The sequence below is a fragment of the Trachinotus anak genome, unplaced genomic scaffold, assembly GCF_046630095.1.
Source record: "Trachinotus anak isolate AG129_WGS33_773 ecotype Australia unplaced genomic scaffold, CSIRO_AGI_Tana_v1 ptg000002l, whole genome shotgun sequence".
Classification (NCBI taxonomy): domain Eukaryota; kingdom Metazoa; phylum Chordata; class Actinopteri; order Carangiformes; family Carangidae; genus Trachinotus; species Trachinotus anak.
In genome coordinates, this window is record NW_027273853.1 from 9,673,234 (window position 1) to 9,698,488 (window position 25,255).

Here is a 25,255-nt window from a genome sequence, read left to right on the forward strand (position 1 = left end):
ACGTTACACGGGTTGTGTGGATATTAATAGCCTTCACTCCAGAGACGTGACATAAGTTCACAGACCTGGATTTTTTACAGATGGCAGGAACTGGTGTGTCAATGTTACTGATGAGGCGTCTAAACTACGCTCATTACTCCACCGCCACGAGTTGTGTTTTACTATGTTAAAGTGCAGCTCATTATCTAAAAGCAGCCTGGATGTGCACCTTCATGAAGGACTAGTCATGGGGTACAGTTAGCATAATGCTTCACTGAACATCCTCCTGTCACTTGAGGTTTAAGTTAAATTAGTTTCCTGAGCCTGGAAATAATTCCCCGCTGATTCTGAATCAGGTTTCTGTCTCATTCAGTCTCAGAGTTATGGCTAAAGAAATGAAGTGTCTTAACGGTCAAAAAGTCAGATCCAGATCACTAGCGAAATCTAATCAACTGGCCTTTGGCTTCGGACCTATCTGTCCAACAAATTCACCCCAAATCCCTTCTTAAATATTTAATAGGCTATATTCAACTGACAGGCTAATAGGGAAAGAGCTAATTAAAAAAGAAAGCTGACTGTGAGAGCAGCTATGGGTATTCTCAGGGGATATAATAAACAGTGTCCAGGTCAACAGATGCAGTTCTGCTGGTCTTCACTTTATTAATTCACATATACTTTCTGCTATCAAAAGTGGGAGACACAGACAAAAATTTGATTTAATTTCCAAAATAAAATATACAGTGTGTTACCATGTAACTAACACAAATTGTGACAGATGTTGATGCCGTTCAACTTTTCTAATCACCTAGTTAGAGCAGTGGTTCTCAAACCTTTTCACATCAAGGACTCCTAAGCTTACACAAATTACACCACGGACCCCCAGATTTTTGCTTTAAGATGTTTTATTACAGAAAGTGTTTGAAACCCTTGATAAACATAATACATTCTGCATTTGTCGTACTTATGGATAGAATCACAGTGAAAATAAATGATTCCCCTTTTTGCTCAGTTGACCCAATTTTGAGAACCACTGAGTTAGAACATGAGAACTGTAGCCACGATATGTCAATGAGACACTTTTGTGACTTTATACTTAGTAAGAGACATCTTTTGCGTCCCGATCCAAACAAATCAGACTCACAGAGTCTGTGTGGCTCTGATGTGATACGTATATCAAGATTATTTAAATGTATAGCAATGACTCTACAGTGAATGTGATTCATAATGTGCATAGAGTGGAGGATCATATTACTTGGTAGGGGACCAACATGGGGACCCCTGACTGTGTCCAGACTGAGTATCCCAAGAATGCTTTCTGCATGTGTCACAGTTATTCTTACCTCGCACTACTTCACCGAGGCTGCTGGTGGCATCTGGTTGTCGCTGCCATGTCACTGTCTGCTGAGTCACAACACAGTGACAGTCCCAAAACCTGCAGCAGAAATAATATGAGTTGGTGCTGATTCATTTTAGAAAATGTTCCTAACTGACAGCTCACTTTCTATCCTTTCTGGTTTTGACAAAAATAATGAATGTGGCCTGAAGAAACTGTTTTAAAGGTGTAAATCGTGGTAGCTTAGACAATTTTGAACTTTGTGAGTTTAAAGTGAATGATTTTTGTTTCTTGCTGGTGACACAACCCGGCACATCTTCTAAAGTATATTTAAATACTGTTTTATTACTTGATGGTGCAGAAAATTGGTTTAGTTCCATATCAAAACCTAAATAATCTTTTTTTTTTTTTAATATCAAACATCCTCCTGTGATCCATCCTGAGCTTGTCTGACCTTTGCTTGTTCTCTCAGTGGTGGCAGATAGATGTGAAACACACGTAATGCAGTTGCTTCATCTTCACCAGTATGACCTCACCCTGTAAAATATGTCTCTGCGGCCGCAGTGAGAGAAGACGATGTGTAAAAAAAAAAAAAATGGCACTTTTGGATAATTATTCTCTGTAAACTGACGATTTATTGAGACAGGGACACTCACTACGCTTCTCACTTTCTTTTCTTAGCTCAATTGTTCAGCCTCTTGGACCCCGAGCATGACACACATCCACAACAATCGGTGAGCCCCTGCCCCCACGCACCCAAATAGGAGCGCCTAAAAATAAGGAGCAGGCAGCAACTGTTGCGCCGCCGGGAGCTGACCAATCCCTGCCCCATCCTCCCCGTAAACCGACCCCGACTCCCGTTATCCTTATGGATTAACAAATAGACTATGATCACAGAGGCTGAGTGACGTGGCCCGGGGTCCTTTATAAGCCCACGTCTCGGGTCCCTGAACAGTCAAGTTAAACACGCTCAGAGTCAACTCTCACAGTGCTGATCCAGCTCACCTGCCACCAAACTCCATTCTTCAAAAAGCGACATTCTTCTCGGGGCCATATTAGAAAGGACCGACTTGTCAAGAGGGTGCCAATTAAAAAAAAAAAAAAAAAAAAAAAGAAGAAGAAGAAGAAGCGACGACCAGCTGCCTTGCACGTTGTACATCGGATAATTTTAATCCATCACCGCCTTGACCTAAGTGCTTTCTTCGCAAGTACATCCGAAAAGTCTCTAGGCTGCTTTTTTAAACTCCTCCAAGTTTGAACTTTCCTCCGCTTGCCATCGACCCGCTAAAGTTTTCCGCGCCGCAGGACGCGCACAATTCAACACGTAAGTGTCACCGCGGTATAAAAGTGGACACGGAAAAAGCCATCATGATGAGCAATAACTACAGCGACGAGCAGCTGCCTCCACAGTACTACCAGGCCACTGACTTTGGGGAAGAGGAGGACGACGAGATGCCAGCCACGGAGAAGGACCTGGCTGAGGACGCGCCATGGAAGAAGATCCAGCAGAACACCTTCACCAGGTGGTGCAACGAGCACCTCAAGTGCGTCAACAAGACCGTCACCGACCTGCAGAAGGAGTTTAGTGATGGGCTGAAGCTCATTTCACTCCTGGAAGTTTTGAGCCAGAAGAAAATGTACAGAAAGTACCACACCAGACCCAACTTCCGCCAGATGAAGCTGGAAAATGTTTCAGTGGCACTGGAGTTCCTGGACAGAGAGCACATCAAACTGGTCTCCATAGGTAAGTTGGTCTTTAATGGATTTGTAAATGGTAACAATGTAGCTGCAAACATGGAAACTTACCTGGCTATTATTAGATAAGAACAAGTATTAAAGGGGAAGGATACTGAATATGTGCCCAGTTCCTAATAAGATGCAGTGCTTATTTAAAAGATGACAATATGTCATATCTTTTGATGTTTTTAAAGCTGTCATATCTTCACAAACACATACACATTCTGTAGCTGCTGTGCTGGTATGTTATCAGCCCAGGTGTCAGCCAGCAGTGAGACATGGCTTTCACAGGCCTCTGGAAAGCTGCACTGAGCAGAGGTCAACAGCTTATTGGAAAGTCACTGCAGAGGTGTCACTGAGGTCATCCACTTGTGTCAGGGCCAGTGGCCGAGTGGCTCCGGAGTGTGCTTTAGCTTCCTCCTGCTGCAACCACCTGGTCAGCTACAGGCTGGAAATTCACTAGGACTGTGCTAATGAGAATGAGACACAGTTTATACATGTGGACAGCAGTTACACGCATGCTTCAAAACACAAACACACACACACAGACAAACTGACAGGTCAGGGGTCAGACCGACTCAGGGGGGCTCTTAGCTGACAGCCAGTTCGTGGCCAGACCCATCAGCATCTTCAGTGAGGTGGGGGTTAACTCTGGTGGGGTTCGGGGATCTGACTGCAGTTGCAGATAGCTGAAGTTAGATGAAATTGTAGCGGATTTGTGGAATTTGTGTCACATCCACAGGGTCACTCGACAGGAAGACTTCACTCCACAAGAGTGAGCAGGATGCCACCTCTTTAAAACTATTTAATAACCCAGGGGAAAGTAGGAGGATGGTATGAAGAGCACAGATATTGTAATATGAAGAGTTATGGCTTAATTATACACCTGCAGACAGCCACACAATTCATACAGCAGAAAGGTTATTACATTTTTGACAGAGGGTTTTTCTGTTTTGGTGACGAATGACCCTGCCACACACTTGAATGAAATTCCCGGCATGGCTGAGGCTTTGGCCGGCGGACTGTGAAGGCCACAGTCTGTCCACCTGGACATGTGTTTGTTTGAATGTGTGTGTGAGTGAAATTCTCAATGGCAGTCTCGATCCTCTAGGGGTCTTGCTGATCACAGGAGGGCAAAGGTCACAATCACAGATGTTACCTCAAAGTCTGCAGAGTGTGTGTCCAGGATAATGTGTGCAGGAGTGAATATGTTAGTGAGTGTCTGGCACAATTGCCACAGCTGCACAGACACGCGCACTAGGTCAGACTGTTTTTGACAGAAACAGGGCATGATAATAGAAGTCCTGGCATTTTAGTTCCTGGCACCCTCTTCCTGCATGCAGGTCTCATGGGGCAATGCAGCCCTCTTAATACGATGTCTCAGTCTTATTACAGTGACCCACAGACACTAAAAAAATCAGCACAGGCTTAGTTGCACATGTGTCACAGTGTGTAACTGGATACCATTTGATGGATGTCTCTTTGACCACACAGTTGCCCTTAAATCCAGACATGGCGGGATCAAAACTACACTGTGCCACATCGTGCCACCTGCTGGTGCCAGTCAAACGGTGACACATCAGACATTACCCTCTGACAGAGTCCAGTGGTCTATGAAAAGATAAATAGCCGTAATAAAACAGTCCCATGATAAACAACTGGCATCAAAGTCCCTCCGTTATTAAAGTCTCGCTGCATTAACTGGAGTGTATCACACACGATCAGTTGATGTAACATTAAACTCAACCACTCCTCAGAGGTTATGCAGCTTAAGGGCTCTGAATCTAAATTAGAGTGGGTTTAAAACTGCTTATTTGACAAACTTTTCCTTGGACAACTTCAGGGACGGAGCTGTGTGCTCACTGTCAATGAATCTAATCTGTGTCTGTTTGATTTATCACACTCTAGCGCTATAAGTTTTGGAGGTAATTGAAATCCAAGTGGTATTTATGCTGAGAGGGGATCCACTTCCACATATCCTCAGCTGTCACTGTCTTCAGAGGACCATTGTGACTGGATGACAGATTGTCAGGGGTCCTCAGCCAGACAGCTGTCTAAGAGAAAGGGGCTTGGGGAAAGCAGCAAGGAGCATTAGATTCTTGTCTCCTCAGCAGTCAATCATCATTGTTTATATTTCTACTCAGAATAGCCTGGTCATCTCTGCAGAATAGCAAGGAAGGACTATTTTGTAATAATAAAGTTATGTGTGGGTCATAAGCCGTAATTTCTTTAGGGTGCAAAGGTCAGTGATACAACACAGGATTTAAACCAATTGCACAAATCTTCCTGGAAGGGTCCACAAAGAAGTGAGAATGAAAATACAGCAGGAAGTTGCAGTTAACTAGTGTATGACCCAGTACTGTACATGGTGCATTATAGAAACTTTTGGAAGTTATAAATCCTCATGAACACTGTTGTCTCTGCTGTCCAACTACAGATAGCAAAGCCATTGTGGATGGGAATCTAAAGCTGATCCTGGGTCTTATCTGGACTCTCATCCTCCACTACTCTATCTCCATGCCCATGTGGGACGATGAGGATGACGAGGAGACTAAGAAGCTGACCCCCAAACAGCGCTTGCTGGGCTGGATACAGAACAAAGTGCCCCAGCTGCCCATCACCAACTTCAACCGTGACTGGCGGGATGGCAAAGCCCTGGGAGCTCTGGTCGACAACTGTGCCCCCGGTAAGAAGCTTGTAGTGGCTTCAGCTGAGTCCACAGGCCTGGTGGGGGAAGTGCTGAGTCAGAGTGCGGGCAGTGCCTGTTGACAGGCTTGTTGTATATGGTGGTTTTGCTTTGGTTACTATGGAGGTCGGGGTCAGGCATGTGTCTGTCAGTGTATCTGAAACAGTATCACCTTCTCAAGAGAATCTGTCTCCTTTGCTCCTCATCTAGAAAGGAGGGCTGTATATCTCTTAACATTCTTGAGCACACACACGCACATACACACACACACACACACACACACACACACACACACACACACACACACACACACACACACACACACACACATCCAGATTCAGGTTCAAATGTCAGCCAGTGTAATCTGTCTCTGGAGAGGCAGGCAGTGTCAGTGGGTTGCAGAGGGGTTGCTGATGGCCGGAGGACGTCCCTGCCAGCTGTCCCACAATGACTGAAGCTTTCACTCTCACTGTTTCAAGCCCTGAGGCCCAAGCCTGGGTTTCGTGTTTATAGCCTTAGTGCTACACAACACCCCCAAATTTGGGCACCATTCCTCCTCTTCTGTCAAGGGGGATGCTTGGCTCTGCATCAAAATGCAGAGTGATCTGTCACAGGGAGGTGCCTAAGCCACACATCCAAAGACCACAAGTCCACAATTTGAGTTGCTGCCAATTTAGGCTTTTGCTTCCAACTCTGAACATTAGAGAGTCCACTCCTGACTTCACAGAATGAAAGGTGGAGGAGAAGCTGAAGTGTAGAGCACCATGTTTAAACTGTGTTTATAGGAGACATTGATCTGAGGAGACACATCTTTCAAACACTGTGCTGCAACACTGACCATACAAGGCTGTGTTGTTTCATCAGCTATCACCAAACAGCAGGGTTACTGATGAAACTAACTCAGCTCTGAAACACAGAAACACAGAGGCTCTGCTTTTAATTCAGACACAAATCTGCAAAACACGTTCATTGAGTGGCGAGACCACAAAGAAACCAACATTCTCATCAGGTAGAAAGCTACAATTGTATTGTATGTAAGTATATCCATCTTATTCTCGCACAGTTACAGCATATACCTGCTTCCCTTGATACCACAGTGATGTCACAGTATGAACTACATGGCTGTGGTTTTACTCCAGAGCTGACATCACTTAAGAGCAGTGATTTTTTTTCTGTACTGTCACTGCACACCCATTCCTCGCAGATGCATATATATACCTAACCCTGTTAATACTGTGGTCTATATAAATTGGATAATGATATTCTGTGGTGTGCATGTGTGGACCTGCCGAGTGAGTGGCCACTCCATCGCCAGCACTAATCCAATTTAGGCATTAGCAGCAGAGCGGAGGCTAGCGTCAGCCACAGTGAAAGTGCCAGAGCGTCTGTCGAGGTTATTTCTTTTGAACAGACACCTTCATTGTCACACATTCTTCTTATTCACAGGAGCACGGCAGTGCCGGTAAGGTTGTAGTTGGAGGCGTTGGAGAGATAGTAGTGACAGCCCAAGTGGCCTTATTATAGCAACCGCAGGGTGACGCCGTCTGAATTTGTCTGTGCAGAATTGTCTAATCTGCCTGTTTGCATTCCGTCAGGTTTGTGCCCTGATTGGGCGGAGTGGGACCCAAACCAGCCTGTGCAGAATGCCAGGGAAGCCATGCAACAGGCTGATGACTGGCTGGGTGTGCCTCAGGTAAGATGCAAGATAAACATCAGTTGTAGAGTTCTTTTTAATTTGCTTTAGCTCAGCTGGGTTGATCTCATAATACAATACCACAAGAAAAGCAAGTGTGCTTCCTCTGTTAAGCAACATAGTTCATAGGCAGCGGATAGACATTCAGTAAGCACCAATCATCTCCAAGCAGTTTAAAAAGCAAATACTGGGATATTTTGAAAATGCAAACATGCCTCATCACGTGTGCATACACCTGTGAGGCTGCACTCAACTTAAAAAAGGCAGCACTGTGTATGATATGGAGCCCAGTGTTTTTCCAGGGAGATCATGCTGGAGGGTATCATGAAATATTTATTACCCAGCTTGCTTCTAATATTTCCATTTACTTTATTGTAGCTCTCAGTGAGCGAGTGTGTAGGAGTTTTATTTGGTAGATTCGTGAAGTTGTGGAGGTGTGAGATTTCTTAACACCTTCCGAGCCAGCCGCAGAAACACAGGTGTAAATATGCCTGCGCTCATCAGAATAACAACGTTAACAGAGCAAGAGTGCAATATTTCCAGTCCCATTTGTAAGACTCTGAGTCTTCGTATTGTAATGTACACTATGCAGGTTGTTTACTTGTTTGTCTAAGACACAGAGATAGCTATTCTCCATGAGGCTTAGCATTGGTGAGATAGCTGGGGGCTGTATGTAATGGCTCTGCAGGCCCGGGGGCCGGATTCCAGTGTGGTGGTGTTAAGGAGATGTGGGAGAGGTCTGGCTCAGGATAAATCCCCCTGGCTGGCTTATTGAAGGCAACAATCCTTAACCCTGCTGTCCTGGGGTTAAATATAACTGGCATGGAGCATGGCTTTGTGCCACTGTGTGATAGACAGGGAAACAAGCACTGCAAGGGTGAGACTAGTCAGAGTTGGAGGGAATAAATACATTTAATCCTTGTTAAATCCAATTTCACTATGCAAAATAAGGAAAACTTCTATAAAGAGTCAACCATGGCCTTCTTACAAATGACAATACAATCTCATAAAACATAAACAGCCCATGGTGTTTTTTTTTGTTGTTGTTGCAGGAAGTTCCATAAACTTTACACTCATGATAGCTATATTTTTTAATTTCAACCCAACCAGGTATTCATTCAGCCATGTTGTGTGATTAACCCCAGTTGTCCTTCTGTCCTGTAGGTGATTGCACCTGAGGAGATTGTGGACCCAGATGTGGACGAGCACTCAGTGATGACCTACCTTTCTCAGTTCCCCAAGGCAAAACTGAAGCCTGGCGCTCCTCTCAAGCCCAAACAGCTTTTCCCAAACAAGGTTAAAGCCTATGGACCAGGTGGGTAGACCTGCACAGTTCGCAACAAATCATATGAACAGTATGAATGTTTAATGACTGTTGTTTCCCTTCTTAGTCCTGAATATAAAGCAGTGATGTTTGGCAGCAGTGCCATTAAGATACCTCAGCAAAACCACAGGCATCTTACTTTAAGGAAACTTTTTCATACTTTTGTTTTGGTTGTTGCCTGACGCTAATACTGCTGCATTGCATCAGTCTTTGCAGAGTATTTCACCACAGCCCATCACTATATTTACATTACAGGTATTGAGCCTCATGGCAACAAGGTGCTGCATCCAGCTGTGTTCACAGTGGAAACTCTGGAAGCTGGAAGTGGTGAGGTCCTGGTCTACGTGGAGGATCCTGAGGGACACAAAGAGGAGGCAAGTTATATCTGATACACAAGGAATATTAACATACAGCCTGCACACCTTCTCAGATAATCCTGGTTCTTTAAAAGTTTCAAAGTGTAGCATGTGATCTTTATCTAAAGCTCTCATGCTTTGTCTTCTTTTTCTCCAGGCTAAGGTTAAACCCAACAAAGACAAAAACAGAACCTACACTGTCACCTATGTTCCCAAAGTGGAGGGTGTCCACAAGGTGAGACCTAGCTGCAATTATTTGTTATGTACATTGAGTGCATAAATCACTCAGCACTAAAAAGGATAAAGCATTTCATCTCAAACCTTCTCAAATTTGTCTTGTTTCTTTATTCTTAGGTGAAAGTGCTGTTTGCTGGTCAGGACATCGACAAGAGCCCCTACACCGTGAATGTGGCGAAGGATATAGGTGACCCCAACAAAGTCCATGCAAGAGGACCGGGTCTGGAGCCTACAGGCAATGTGGCTAGCAAACCCACCTACTTTGACATCTACACAGCTGGTACGTATGGAAAATATAACCACTGTACATGCTGACATGCAGACATGCAAACAACAGGAAGTGTTTTAAAAACAAAGGAATCACTGGAGTTTTCTGAGAGAGCCTGAAGCTACACCATCAGATTTGTCCTTTGATAGTTGATTATTTCTCTGTCACGCTCAGGTGCTGGTAATGGCGATGTCAGCGTGGTCATCGTCGATCCTCAGGGCAAAAAGGACACGGTGGAGCTCATCCTGGAGAATAAGGGAGACAGTGTTTTCCGTTGCACCTATCGTCCCATGTTAGAGGGCCCTCACACCATCCACGTACTGTTTGCAGGCCAGGAGATCCCCAAGAGCCCCTTCACTGTCAACATCTCAGAGGGTGAGCCATCTGTCTGTGTTCGAAATTACTGTCAGACAAATCAGATTTCTTAGCGTGCTGTTAGTGCCAGGGTGATCTATCCATCACGATCTGCAGTCATTTTTACTCTCCCTGGGAACAACCACCCAGTAGAGATGATAACCCTTCCTATCTGTCATTTCTAGCTCTGCCCGTTGCTCCTCCCAAGGGAGCTCCCCTGCAGATAGTGCCTCAGTCAGTGCGCACCCCTCCTGGAGTGAAGGGTGGGAAGGGGGCTCCCCCTCCAAAACCTGGCCGCCCAAGTTAGTATGGTCTGCTGGGAAGGAGCCTGCGCCCATTGCTCAGCCAGACCCCCAGAACCTTTCCCTATGCCGCACACTGTTGATGCCACTCTGTGCTTCCTCTAAGACTCTGGTGCCGTGGCTCACTGCGGTGCTTTTTCTTGCGTCCTGCAGCTTGATTCAATTCAATTCAGAGCGATGAGATGCAGTGTTGTGCAAATAGTTTACAGTTCGTCCAAGTTCGCATTTCTGTCTACGTTGTTCTTCTCTGTGAAATATCTTTTTGCTTGTGCTGTTGACATGTATGTTTTTATTGCATATAAATTTGCATCATCCAGCCTTCAATATAAGCCTGCAGTCAACATTTCTGACTGACTGACTGAAATGTTGTCAGAAGCTCTCCTGATGCACTTCATTTGTGTCAATGTCCTATTCAGCATTCTGTACATGTGTTGTATGTGCTGCAAAAGGCATCGTTCTCATTTACAGGTTCTGTCAGTCAACCTTAAAGGATACCCATTTGAATTGGATATTTGAATGTCTTTGCCACTAACATCGCTGTCAGCTGCTGGCTACTCTCAGCTGCCTTTTGCTTTGCTAAATATTTCTTACTTTCACACTTGTTGTTATTCCTTTCAGCCATAAACCCGAACGCCTGCAGAGCTACAGGCAGAGGCCTTCAGCCTAAAGGCGTGAGAGTAAAGGAGGTTGCAGACTTCAAAGTTTTCACCAAGGGAGCTGGCAGTGGAGCGCTGAGCGTCTCAGTCAAAGGACCAAGTGAGTCAGACAGCTCTCTGCATCACTCTTCACTCCTCTTCGTACAGTTTTTGGAATTATTTTGTTTGTTTGGGTTCTTGTCTGCAGGGTTGCATTCACTCAGTTATAGGTTAGGTAGAACAAAATGAAATGTTTTTTTTTTTTTTTGGCTTGATAAGAATCCATATTAACTGCATTATTTATCCTCAGCTGGAGCAGAAGAAAAAGTGAAAGTGCGAGATGCAGGGAACGGTGTGTATGAATGTGAATATTACCCTCTTAAGCCTGGTAAATACACAGTCAGCATCACCTGGGGAGGCCAGCCGATTCCGCGCAGGTAGGGTCCTATTGATGCCTTCAGCCATTCATTAACCATGCACATTCACATTTACGCAAGGTAATATTGCGCATTCTTGTGTGCTGCAGCCCCTTCGAAGTGGAGGTGGGTGAGGAGGCAGGTTTTCAGAAGGTGAGGGCCTGGGGGCCTGGTCTGAAGACTGGCATGGTGGGGAAATCTGCTGACTTTGTGGTAGAGGCTATCGGCACTGAAGTTGGAACTCTGGGTGAGACATGCACAAGTGATGAGCAGAAAAGTGGTATTTTTTATTTTCAAATCTGTACTCAAAATATGGGAATGCTCTCTTCTTTTGCTCAGGCTTCTCCATTGAAGGCCCATCACAGGCTAAAATTGAGTGTGACGATAAGGGTGATGGCTCCTGTGATGTACGCTACTGGCCCACTGAGCCTGGTGACTATGCTGTCCATGTCATTTGTGACGATAAGGACATCAAGGACAGTCCCTTCATGGCTCACATCCTCCCTGCAGTCAATGACGTCTTCCCTGAGAAGGTAATTCCCTCTCACCGTGTTATAAACCACAAATGTAAGGATAAGCCAGGTTACCATGGTGATCTTTTTAGAGTATATTTTAAATTAAATACATTTAAAGAAAGAGTTCAAATGTCTTTTGTGGTTGCAGGTGAAAGCCTATGGACCAGGTCTGCAGGCGACTGGTGTCATTGTGAACAAACCAACTGAATTCACCATTGACGCTCGCATGGCTGGAAAGGGTGACCTCAAGATCTACGCCCAGGTATGGAGAGCAGCAGTTTGTGAAACCGACATTGGTTATTTATAGGAAAGCATCATTTATATGGCATGTGGTTGTACAGACCAGAGCTGACATGCTTTTGTATCCACTAAGGACGCTGAAGGCTGCACCATCAACATCAAGATCACTGACAGGGGAGACGGCACATATCTGTGTGTGTACACTCCTGTCAAGCCCATTAAACACACCATCATCATCAGCTGGGGGGAGGTCAATGTGCCCAACAGCCCCTTCAGGGTAAGATACATGAGCATGTACACGTACATACACACACACACACACACACACACACACACACACACACACTGAGCTATACTGCGTTTGAAATTCAGTCAATTTAATATAATGATACTCTACCAAATAAAGACAAAGTAAAAGGACTGCAGCAGTTCTACTTGAACCAAATGCCTCTAACTCAAGGACACTGTGAATTCATTAGGTGCTGGTTGGAGAGGGTTCTCATCCAGACAGAGTCAAAGTCTATGGGCCTGGAGTGGAGAAGACAGGGCTCAAGGCTAACGAGCCAACATACTTCACTGTGGACTGTGGTGAGGCTGGTCAAGGTGAGCATGTACAAGGAGATGATGTGGGTGGTTACAAAAACACTTGTGAGTTTAGCTGACTTTTAGGGACATAATTGCTGTGAATGTTGAAAAACACAAAGCCCAGAGTGAACAGAATAAGTAAATCTGTGCAGCTGAGCTGAGGAGGTGAGGTGAAGATAGTTGAAATGTATAAAAGAAAAGCTCTAGGCAGTGGATGGAGTTCTTGTATTTATTCAGGTGATCTACTTTTGAATGACCTTCATGAACTATGCTCATTGCTATGCACCGTTAGGGGACATCAGCATTGGAATCAAGTGTGCCCCAGGGGTGGTCGGCCCCGCCGAGGCAGACATTGACTTTGACATCATCAAGAATGACAATGACACCTTCACTGTCAAGTACACTCCCCCCGGTCCAGGCCGATATACCATCATGGTGCTGTTTGCTGACCAGGTAAGAAGACAGTTTCCGCTGGAAGAGGGACTGATGGTGTGTGTTACATTACTTGTGAAATGATGGATTTTTATTGTTTTGATTATCAGGAAATTCCCATCAGTCCATTCAAAGTCAAAGTGGATCCTTCCCATGATGCCGGCAAGGTGAGAGCAGAGGGTCCTGGACTCAACAAGACAGGTGAGATATATACCAAGTTATCAAGCACACTACATTTATCAGGGGTTTTCATTTGCAGCAAACACCCACTACTGTACTTTTATGTCATAGAAATCATGTGATTTCATCAGGACTGATAACACTGACAAAACACGTGTGTTTCAGGAGTGGAGGTGGGCACTCCAACCCACTTCACCATCTACACAAAGGGAGCTGGCAAGGCCAAGCCTGAGGTGCATTTTGCAGCATCAGGCCCAGGAGAGGCGGTTCGTGACTTTGAGATCATCGATAACCACGACTACTCCTACACTGTCAAGTACACAGCTCTTCAACAGGTACTGGAGGCCTCTGAATTGGAACAGGGTTATTCACAGTTATAATCCAAATCAATAAATATTCATTCTTCTTTTTTTGTTCAGGGTAACATGGCAATTTCAGTGACTCATGGAGGAGATCCCATTCCCAAGAGCCCTTTCAACATCACAGTTGCACCAGCTCTGGACATTGGAAAGGTGAAAGTGGAGGGATTAGACACCAGTAAGTTACAAACACTAATTTCTATTCTCTTCAGATACAATATAAAAATAGTTGATAGCACTGGTTAAGTGTTTCATGTTAATCTTTCTTGCAGAAGTGGAGGTCGGAAAGGACCAGGAGTTCTCTGTTAACACAAAGGGTGCTGGTGGGCAGGGCAATGTAGGTGTGAAGATGACCTCACCCTCTGGCCGACCAATCCCATGCAAGCTGGAATCCGACAAAGCCAAAGGCACTCACAGTGTGAAGTACATTCCCCCAGAGGAGGGGCAGTACAAGGTTGATGTCAGCTATGATGGCAACCCGGTGATGGGAAGCCCCTTTGGGGTGGAGGCAGTGATGCCTGCTGATCCCTCAAAGGTAAAAGTTTGCTGCATGTACTTTTTCACTCTGTTGAAACTTCTCAAATACAATTTGTAACAATGCATATTAAAAAACTGACCCAACTGTCGCATCACAGGTGCGAGCCTTTGGCCCAGGCCTGAAGGGAGGCATTGTGGGTAAGCCTGCTCCATTCACTATCGACACAAAGGGAGCTGGTGCAGGTGGCCTGGGCCTGACTGTGGAGGGTCCCTGTGAGGCTAAAATCGAGTGCCAGGACAACGGCGACGGCACATGCTCAGTGCACTACCTGCCCACCGAGCCTGGAGAGTATGCCATCAACATCCTGTTTGCAGAGAAGCACATCCCCGGCTCTCCCTTCAAGGCTGCAGTGCGCCCGGCCTTCGATCCCAGCAAGGCGACGGCCAGCGGTCCTGGTCTAGAGAGGGCCAAGGCAGGAGAACCAGCGACCTTCACTGTGGACTGCACCCGAGCAGGCGACGCCGAGCTCACCATCGAAATCGTGTCAGAGACCGGGGCTAAGGCCGAAGTACACATCCAGAAAACTGCAGAGGGGATCTTCTCTGTGACATACATACCACCTTTCCACGGCGCACACACCATCACGATCAAATATGGTGGCCATATGATTCCTCAGTTTCCCAAGGTCCTGCAGGTTGAGCCATCTGTGGACACCAGTGGGGTGCATGTCTACGGGCCGGGAGTGGAGCCCAGAGGTAACAAGACCAAGAATCAAAGTTCAAATAGAGTTAACTCTTCATATTAGATGTTTAATACACCACAACAGTGTGTACTAGTGCTGAAACGATTATTAAATGATTTGTTGTTCAACATAAGCAAAAATGGCAAAGATGACACTTTTCTCTGTGGCAACTCATAAATCATAAATTCAATAGTTTGGGGATTAAATAAGAAAAAAGAAACCTCTTGAAGACTAAATGATTACTTAATTAATTGCTAATGGAAATATTTAACTGGCAGTTGCAGCCCGAGTATCTTAGGGGTGAGGGAAATAGCATCTTTGATCTTTAACTAGTTCATAAACAGCTCATGAATCAGTTATAAAGATTTATAATGTGAAATGTTGGGACTGTGTTTGATGTTACTCTTTGGCAACAAGCCACATGGAAGGATTTTTTTCCGTTTCTAGGGGTCCTCAGAGAAGTCACCACCCACTTCATCGTTGATGCCCGCGCCCTCAACAAGGTTGGAGGAAATCATGTGAAGGTTCACATTATCAGCCCCTCTGGCACCAACACAGAAAGCTACATCACTGACAAGGGCGACGGCACCTACAGAGTGGAGTACACGGCATTCGAGGATGGTAAGAGAATTTACATTATGTCATTTAACGGTGCAATTAAAGGACAAGGAGGAGCGACACTGAACAACAATGATGGAACAAAGATCTCCATCACCGTTGTCGTGTAACAAACCTTTACAAACCTCTATTTACCTGCTGCAGATAAACAGAAGGTTTTACATAGACAGCCTGTCTGAAAGATAGCATATAGACAGACAGAGAAATCACTAACAGGTGCTCGTGTGGGGCGCCTTTTGGGAATAAAGCAGGAGAGTGGGAGAAGAAGGAGCGAGAGAGAGAGACAGGGGTATAAATACAGAATGATGCAGTGAAGCAAAGGTTTGAGGGGCAGAGAGCAGGGAGGCAGAGAGGCAGGCAGACAGGCTCTGTTTTATAAATAGTGTGCTCTGGAACAGAAGCTCTTAACCAGGCAGGTATGTGTGCTGAAGGCTGCCTGCACACAGCAATACAGCAGGGGAATGACAGGGGATATTAATAGAGACCTATAACACAAAGCAAAGAGATCACAGAGCACTTCTCCACCACCAGACATGCTCTGATATCATAGCAGTGTGGCTGGGAATCTGGCATATAGGTCTACTGAGAGGGCTCTGTCAGAAAAATGTTGTAACAGAATAATGAATAGGGAACAGATGTAATTCTTTGTACGTTCACCAGCGTGTCTGCACTCTAGATGGCATCTTTTATAAATAAACAGATGTTTATCTCCCTAAAAGGGAATTTGTCTGCCCCAAAATTAAAAGAAAGTAGCAATAACAGAAAATATTTGCTTGCTTTGAAAACACTCAGAGAGGAGCAGAGGTATGATATTACATATTGAACTGATGTACCTGTTTGTGTACAGGGATGCATCTGATTAAGGTGCTGTATGATGATGCGCCTGTGCCTAAGAGTCCCTTCAGAGTGTCTGTGGTGGAGGGATGTGATCCCACTCGGGTGCGTGCCTATGGACCAGGTCTGGAGGGAGGAATAACCAACAAGTCCAACTGCTTCACTGTGGAGACCAGGTACTGTCGGATCCCATTTAAAGGGGATGTTTGTGGGGGCTTAACTCAAGTATGTGCACTAAAATAAAAGTGTTGGCTTCCCTCTCAGGGGTGCCGGTACAGGAGGCCTGGGCCTGACCATCGAGGGAGCCTCGGAGGCAAAAATATCCTGCAAAGACAATAAAGATGGCAGCTGCAGCGTGGAGTATGTCCCCTTCACTCCCGGAGATTATGACGTCAACATTAACTACGGGGGTCACCCGATCCCCGGCAGTCCGTTCCGTGTGCCAGTCAAGGACCCTGTGGACCCCAGCAAAGTGAAATGCTCAGGTCCAGGTCTGGGCACCGGAGTGAGAGCCCACGTTCCTCAGACTTTCACAGTAGACTCTACCAAGGCTGGACAGGCCCCACTGGATGTCAAACTCTACGGCCCAACAGGTGAGGACATACTGGACAACAGTGAAAACCCACAAACATTGTTCACTGACTGATCAGTGAGTTTGTGATTATTTCCATAATGTCTCATTTCCAGGTACTGTGGAGCCAGTTGGTGTGAAGAACAACGGTGATGGCACCCACACAGTTCACTACACCCCAGCTCAGGATGGCCCTTACACTGTAGCTGTTAAATATGCAGATCAGGAAGTCCCACACAGGTACAGTATAAGTTTTAAGTAACCACTAAGCCAGGCAGTATGTGCAGATGCATCTTAATTAAAGCTGCTGCTCTCTGGCTGGATTTAAGAAAGAGAATAGCAGCTCAACAAATTTTCTGCTCCCATTTGTGTCTTTTGTAGGATTGAGTTTAGTAATAACACTTGATTCTCTGTCCTTCTTTCACAGTCCATTCAAGGTAATGTCTCAGCCTGGGCATGATGCCAGTAAGGTACGTGCCAGTGGCCCTGGTCTTGATACCAAAGGTGTGTCTGCAAGCCTGCCTGTGGAGTTCACCATTGATGCTCGTGATGCTGGGGAGGGACTGCTCACTGTGCAGATTCTGGTGGGTTCAGCTACATTCATTCAAAGATTTCTACCTTTTGAATCGTAAGTTGTTGCCTAAAATTACTCTGTATGCTCTTACTGACAGGACCCAGAGGGCAAGCCAAAGAATGCAACCATCCAGGACAATAGGGACGGCACCTACACTGTGTCATATGTGCCCGACTCCACGGGCCCCTACACTATCACCATTAAATACGGAGGCGATGAGATTCCTTACTCCCCATACCGCATCCAGTCCCTGCCCACAGGAGATGCCAGCAAATGTCTCCTCACTGGTAAGAAAACTACTGTGGATCCATAATAGTGCTAATAAATGAAAAATACTTGTATCTTTTCTGTATGTATATTCACTACTGTGCTCTTTTTCATTCCAGTGTCGATTGGAGGACATGGCGTGTGTGAGTAACCAAGGCTTTGTTTTTATTTCTGTGCTACCTTGCTAGAAAATCTTCCAGACATTTATGCAGCACTTTTTTCCCTCTTCCATCTCTGTCCTGAACAGCGAGTCTCCAGAAACTGCAGACCTCTGAGGATACAGTTATCACAGTGGATGCCAAGGCTGCTGGGAAAGGCAAGGTGACCTGTAAGGTGCTGACACCACAGGGGATGGAGCTGGACATGGACGTGGTGGAGAACCACGATGGGACCTTTGACATTTACTACACAGCCCCTGAACCTGGGAAGTACGTTATTACCATCCGCTTTGGGGGACAGAACATCCCTAAGAGCCCCTTCCATGTGGTGGTGAGTAAACGAGCTTTGAAAGGCTGCTACAGTTGTGTGCGCTGTGTTTTCATTTTCTGACATTTAGTCGTATGAAACCAACTATTTCTCTTCTCTCTGTATTGACAGGCCACAAATGAGCCAGTCGCTCCCCGCGATACAGTGGATCCTCTCTTCCGTCCTGTTAATTTCCTTGTCCCCTTCACGCCACAGCAAGGAGAAATCACAGGTGTGACAACAACCACAAATACAGAAACTACATCCTGCACACACACACACACACACACACACACACACACACAGACAGAAAACATTATTTTGAAGTTACTGACATTTAACCATGCCGCTGTCATTTCTAGGTGAGGTGCGGATGCCTTCAGGCAAGACGGGCCGCCCACATATCACTGACAATAAGGATGGCACCATCACAATCAAGTACCAGCCCACAGAGAGAGGCCTGCACGAGATGGACATCAAATATGAAGGCAACCACATTCCAGGTTAGAAACACACACCGCATTAGAGGGATAGGACTTGGCTGCCCTTGCTATCTAATCCCTGTAAGCAAAACACTATAGATGATACAGAGACTATACACAGTTCTGAGTCTAATTCCTGTTTGCCAATGATTATATTTTCTATAGGAAGCCCTCTGCAGTTCTACGTGGATGCTGTGAACAGTGGAGTGGTGACCGCTTACGGTCCAGGTCTGAGTTACGGCATGGTCAACAAGGCCGCCACTTTCACCGTGGTCACCAAGAATGCAGGGGAAGGTAAAATAGTTTTCTTTTCCACTGATATTTGCTACTTCACAGTGGATCTGTGGTCATACAGTTAACATTTTAGAAAACTGTTGGCAACAGCACACTGCAGATTAGGAAGAATCAGGACATATTTTCTCCCTCTCAGGTGGTCTGTCACTGGCGGTGGAGGGGCCCTCTAAGGCCGAGATCACCTGTAAGGACAACAAAGATGGTACCTGCACTGTGTCCTACCTGCCCACGGCTCCTGGAGACTACAACATCATTGTCAAGTTTGACAACAAGCACATTTCTGGCAGTCCCTTTACTGCTAAGATCACTGGTGAGGAGATAAATTATTTCTCCCATAGACTTTTTCCATATGTATGTATAGTGAATGTGTAGACTATAAATCAGGCTTGAAGAGTTGACAAGCATCTAAACCACCTTTTTTTTTTATGTCAAGGGGACGACTCCATAACCAGGACGTCCCAGCTGAATGTTGGCACAGCAGCTGACGTGTCCCTGAAGATCACAGAGACTGATCTGAGCTCTCTGACTGCCAGTATCAGAGCTCCATCAGGCAACGAGGAGCCCTGCCTGCTCAAGAGGCTGCCCAACAGACACCTCGGTGAGATATTCACTTGATAGAGACACAAAATAACAGGAAGAGCAGAACACAGATAAGACAATTCATTTTCTTGGTTCTTGATTTTTTTTGTCCTCCCTACCATTTTCATGTCCACAGGTATCTCCTTCACCCCTAAGGAGGTCGGGGAACATGAGGTGAGCGTGAGGAAGAGTGGCATGCACGTGGCCAACAGCCCTTTCAAGATCATGGTCGGCCAGTCAGAGATCGGTGAGGCCAGCAGAGTCAAGGCTTTCGGTAAAGGCCTGGTGGAGGCACACACTTTCGAAATGGCTGAATTCTTTGTGGATACAAGGAATGCAGGTAAGCATTAGAGACTGTTTGTTTCACCTTTATGGAAAACGCTGTTGGTAAAAAAATTGAGAAACAGAAAACCTTTTCCAACTTTTTTATGTTTCCCCCATCCATGTAGGTTATGGAGGTCTAGCATTGTCAGTTGAGGGTCCGAGCAAAGTTGATATCAATTGTGAAGATGTAGAGGATGGGACGTGCAGAGTGACCTACTGTCCAACAGAACCCGGAAGTTACACTGTTAACATCAAGTTTGCCGAGAAGCACATCCCAGGTTAGAATCTTTTACTTGAAAAATACAAGAAATGACACCTAAAAAAAGAAATTATAATTTTTTTATGTACTTTATATGTATTCTTCCCATGCAGGAAGTCCTTTCACAGTGAAGGTAACTGGAGAAGGAAGGATCAAAGAGAGTATTACTAGGAAGAGGCAGGCGTCCTCTATTGCCTCGGTGGGCAGCACATGCGGCCTAAACCTCAAGATCCCTGGTGAGTACAGAAGCCAGCCAGAAATGGATAGAGGGCAGCGCTCAACCACCTTAAAATAAATGTACCTGCTTCATCCTCACATTTGTATTCTCACTGCTTCCTCCTCGCTGTAGGAAACTGGTTCCAGATGGTTTCAGCTCAGGAGAGGCTGACCAGAACATTCACCCGCAGCAGCCACACTTACACCCGCACTGAGCGCACAGAGATCAGCAAAACCCGCGGTGGGGAGACCAAGAGGGAGGTACGAGTGGAGGAGAGCACCCAGGTGGGCGGAGGAGGAAGCCCATTCAGAGATGTTTTTGGAGACTTTCTGGGCAGAGAGAGCCTCAGCAGCTTCGCTGGCATCACTGCCAGACCTGAGGGTGAGAGTCCAAATTCCATCCCCCACCCCCTCTTTTGAAGCGTAAAAAACACTATGGCTTGAAGTGTCCATAAGGTTATACAGTGTTTTGTAATATTTTTTTGTCTGAACGAATATCCACATCTTTGTCTCCAACCTGCTGTGCTGCTCTGCCTCGCCAGTCGAGAGCGGTTCCCAGTCCATGACGGCTCAGGTGACCAGCCCCAGTGGGAAAACTGTGGATGCTGACATTGTGGATGGAGGGAGCAGCACCTACAGCGTTCGATTCATCCCACAGGAAATGGGACCCCACACGGTCAACGTGAAATACAGAGGACAGCACGTCCCCGGAAGCCCCTTCCAGTTTACTGTGGGGCCCATGGGGGAGGGAGGAGCGCACAAGGTCCGTGCAGGAGGACCTGGCCTGGAGAGGGGCGTGGCCGGAGCACCCAGTAAGTTCACTGAGGAAAAATCGAGTTTTCTACAAGTACTGTTTAAGAATTGTGTTTAATTGTTTCATGAAATGCCGACGCACAACTTTCATCTGATCCGGCTTTGTTTTGCCTTCGTTAGCTGAATTCAGTATCTGGACCAGAGAGGCAGGTGCTGGTGGCCTGTCCATTGCTGTAGAGGGCCCTAGCAAGGCTGAGATCTCCTTTGAGGACAGGAAGGATGGTTCTTGTGGAGTCTCCTACATAGTGAAAGAACCAGGTAGGCTAAACTGTAGAATTTTTCTCATTTGCATGTTTTATCTGTGTTGTTTGTCTCTGCGCCTTTAAACTTTTCAGTAATTCTTCACGTATTTCCTCCAGTTCATTTAATGGTGAAAGTAAACAACCTGTCTGCTTCCCCAGGTGACTACGAGGTGTCAATCAAGTTCAACAACGAGCACATCCCTGACAGCCCATTCATTGTCCCGATTGCTACACTGTCAGATGAGGCCCGCAGGCTCACTGTCACAAGCCTTCAGGTAAGATCTCACACACACACACACAGTAGACAAAACCCAGTTTAATGTGTTGCACAAAGTAAAAACAACTCATACACTCACAGAATGTGTGAATAACAGATTGCATTTAACATAATGTGTGAGAAGTTGTAGATATTTCTGAATAATAGCACTTTGCCCTTGAAGTGTACTCGAATGCCAGTGCTGGAGCAGTTTCCACGACTGTAATACTGTGATGCTGGCCAGTGATGAAGGGCTGGATTAACTGTCCCTTGCTCATGTGGGGCAACACAAGCTGTGCCATGTGTGGGCAGTCAGCTAGTCTGTGTGATTGTGTTTCTGTCTGAGAGACAGAAAGAGTGAGCGGGAGATAAAGATACCTGCGACAGCTCACATGGTCGGTTGTTTTATTTGCCTTCACAGTTTCCATTACAACTGCCAACAACGCTAAAAACATATATTTTTAGTTAACTAAAATGCCACTTCAGAGTGTTTTCTCTAGCACTAGAAACCAGGTGAAGTGCAATATCAGACCAACATTTCAAATGTCACGCTACCTCTCATATCTGCTAGGACTGCTCGTCCGCCTGTAGGGCAACAACACTAAACGCCTCGCTGTAAACTCTGACCTTTTCTGCCTCTCACACCCAACCGCTCGGTCTATTCTCGTTCAGGCATGATGAGTCACACGCTTTGTGTCCCTTGGGGCGCGGGAACACACACACACAGACACACACACAATTCACGTAGACAGATATTCTGATGATATTCTTCCCTGTCTCTTGCAGGACAAGGACTTGAAGGTAAACCAAGAAGCATCCTTCATGGTGCAGCGAAATGGGGCTCGAGGTGTGGTAGACGCCAAAGTCCACACCCCCTCCGGCTCTTCTGAGGAATGCTATGTCACCGAGCTTGACAGCGGTATGCACCAGCTGCACAATTCAAGAGTCGGAGAATTTATCTTTTTTATCGGAGAGAATCATGTTTGAGAGCGCAGGTTTGTGACATCTCCACCTCTCTTTTTTGTGCTTTCAGACAAGAATGCAATCCGCTTCATTCCACGAGAGAATGGAGTCCACTCCATAGATGTCAAGTTCAATGGATGCCACATTCCTGGAAGCCCCTTTAATGTGCGAGTGGGAGACCCAGGGCTGATTGGAGACCCAGGCATGGTGACTGCACATGGCCCTGGACTACAGGGAGGAACCACAGGTAGATATATATCACCACTAATAAAATGTGTACTGTATTTGCTGATGATTTTGCATGATATTACTATGTTTTCCCTTTTTTTTAATAGAATATAATGTGCAACAAATAAGCAGCTCTTTCACCATCTGTATCCTCTTCTGCATTGCCGTCTCTCTTCCAGGTGTAGCCTCAGAGTTTGTGGTCAACACCTGTAATGCAGGCTCAGGCACTCTGTCAGTCAACATCGACGGGCCATCCAAGGTTAAGATGGACTGTCGGGAGTGTCCTGAAGGATACAAGATCAACTACACTCCCATGGCACCTGGCAACTATCTCATCACCATCAAATACGGCGGGCCGCAGCACATAGTGGGCAGCCCTTTCAAAGCTAAAATCACAGGTCTGCTCCACAGTCATTCTCCCATCTGATCTGTGGATCTCAGATGACAAGTGTCTCGCTTATGAAACAAATGTTCCTCTGAAAAAAGTGTGGAAGTCAGGGAAATGTTATGTCATCTCCGTTTATACAGCTCAGTGTGCATCTTACATAAAAGCTGTCTTTTTCTGGCACTATAGCAATATATTCTTGTCACTACTCGGTGCATAGAAATCCTTTCTTTTTTTTTTTTATACTTTCAAGATTGTAAAGAATTCTCATGAGTCTTGGAAGTTCATACCACTTTCAAGTTATTTGAAAGTGGTATGAATTATTTTCATATTTGAGCTCAGGGCACTAGCCCACTTTCTTGCACTTTTCTGTGGAGGGAAACTCTGCCCATGAGCAGCAGCATCTTTGTTTCCCTCATATCCCCGTCGATGCTGAGTGTGTTATGTAATGTCTGGACTTAAGCTTGATGACATTAGATAACCCCTCTCTCTCTCTCTCTCTCTCTCTCTGTCTCTCTCGCTTTCTCTCGCTTCTCTCTCACCTCCAGGTGCCCGGCTGTCAGGGGGACACAGCCTCCATGAGACCTCCTCTGTCTTGGTTGAAACAGTTACCAAGACTTCCAAAGTGGGCGGCGCCTACAGCGCGTCTTCATCCACCACCTCAACCAAACTGACATCCGACGCCAGCAAGGTGGTCTGTCGTGGAACAGGGCTGTCCAAGGCTTTGGTGGGACAGAAAAACAACTTTACAGTTGACTGCAGCAAAGCAGGTGAGACGATCATGCACAGAAGACACAGACATGCTGTATTCTCACAGAGTAAAAGCATTCTACATACAGCAGACTAAAGCAATACTTATACTACTTTTTTTGGCCATATTATCATCTTATAAAGCTTATCCAGCAGACAGATCAAGATTGCATTCATTTTCTGGCAACCTAACCAATATAAGTCCAGTATTCACTCTCCAATTAGTTCTCTTTGGTCTGCACCAACTCCTGAGGGAAATATCTGGCTCTTCTGCAGCAAAATGCACCACTATGTTCACCAGCTAGTTGCTGGCTTTATCTGTCGATTGCTGCTGGGCAGATTGCAGTTTATCAGGCTTTTAGGCTTTTACTGAAAACACCTGCCTGATAATACTGGAAGCAAGTTAAGTAAGAGTAAAGAAAACATTAAAATTGTGGGCCGTAAAACCAAAACATAGAGCTGAAGACACTAAAATGCTGAGGTAGAGCCGAATCAGAATCACCTGATAACACACAAACACACACACACACCTGTGCAACGTTTGTGCGCCATGATCATTAAATCTGTTCCTGCTCTGTCCAGGTACCAACATGCTGATGGTGGGTGTGCATGGACCTCACACCCCCTGCGAGGAGGTGTATGTCAAGCACATGGGCAACAAGCTCTATAACGTCACCTACACTGTCAAGGACAAGGGCAGCTACACCGTCATTGTCAAATGGGGTGACGACAACGTCCCCGGGAGCCCCTACAAAGTGGTTGTTCCCTAAAATGAACTGCACCAATATTCCATCCCTCGTCCTGCGCTGACCCACCAGCCTGTCTTTGTCATGTGCATGCATCAGTCAAACGCCACAGACCTTCGCTCTTCAACGGATTGCAAAATACTCAACATACACTAAAACCTGCAGGAACATTCGCTTACAGTTTTAATGATGATAGAAAATCTATTGTGCCAAAGTTTTTTATCAACTCCAGAAATGACATTTACAAGTATGCATCCACATTCAGAGTGATGCAAAGGCAACAGTGTGGTTTACGATCCTTTGAGTGATGTTGGTTAAATGTTTTGCTCGGTCCATAAAATTTCTCCTTTTTCTTGTGTTGTAAACGAATGGCATAATATATAAATGTTAAGAAATGTTGGAATAAACCAGCAGTATTGAAGTGTGATGCGATATGGTTTTGTATGGTCTAAGAATGAGAAACTGACTTTTTTTGTTATATTAACCTATTTTTTGGTAAGTCTTTGCAGACCTAATAAAAATTTAATTGCTTACTTTC

The 25,255-nt window shown here is 45.6% G+C and overlaps 1 protein-coding gene and 1 long non-coding RNA gene across 3 annotated transcripts; one reads left to right on the forward strand and one right to left on the reverse strand.

Annotated features, from left to right (window-relative positions):
• Positions 1-1,223: 1,223 nt before the first annotated feature.
• Positions 1,224-2,398, reverse strand: LOC139631147 (uncharacterized). Its single transcript, XR_011693307.1, has 3 exons — positions 2,318-2,398; positions 1,767-1,864; positions 1,224-1,411 (listed from the first exon to the last, which is right to left on the reverse strand). It is a non-coding gene; the product is annotated as an uncharacterized lncRNA (long non-coding RNA).
• Positions 2,200-25,255, forward strand: LOC139631111 (filamin-C-like). Of its 2 annotated transcripts, XM_071495079.1 has the most exons (47): positions 2,200-3,056; positions 5,487-5,735; positions 7,331-7,428; positions 8,593-8,743; positions 9,008-9,126; positions 9,266-9,343; positions 9,463-9,625; positions 9,788-9,988; positions 10,153-10,269; positions 10,888-11,025; positions 11,215-11,341; positions 11,431-11,567; positions 11,660-11,853; positions 11,984-12,097; positions 12,209-12,352; positions 12,555-12,678; positions 12,953-13,113; positions 13,203-13,293; positions 13,438-13,607; positions 13,692-13,809; positions 13,904-14,166; positions 14,267-14,864; positions 15,299-15,472; positions 16,317-16,479; positions 16,568-16,896; positions 16,991-17,114; positions 17,302-17,458; positions 17,546-17,735; positions 17,835-17,858; positions 17,963-18,204; positions 18,313-18,412; positions 18,543-18,683; positions 18,828-18,956; positions 19,093-19,266; positions 19,390-19,554; positions 19,672-19,875; positions 19,985-20,137; positions 20,232-20,354; positions 20,468-20,716; positions 20,877-21,146; positions 21,268-21,405; positions 21,549-21,664; positions 22,432-22,564; positions 22,679-22,855; positions 23,016-23,234; positions 23,770-23,991; positions 24,554-25,255. In XM_071495079.1, the coding sequence occupies exons 1-47, from the start codon at positions 2,681-2,683 to the stop codon at positions 24,739-24,741; spliced, it is 8,235 nt and encodes a 2,744-aa protein (XP_071351180.1). In that variant the 5' UTR covers positions 2,200-2,680; the 3' UTR covers positions 24,742-25,255. The 2 variants fall into 2 exon arrangements, with proteins under 2 accessions (XP_071351180.1, XP_071351187.1); XM_071495086.1 differs by lacking the exon at positions 10,153-10,269 and having other exon boundaries at positions 2,201-3,056.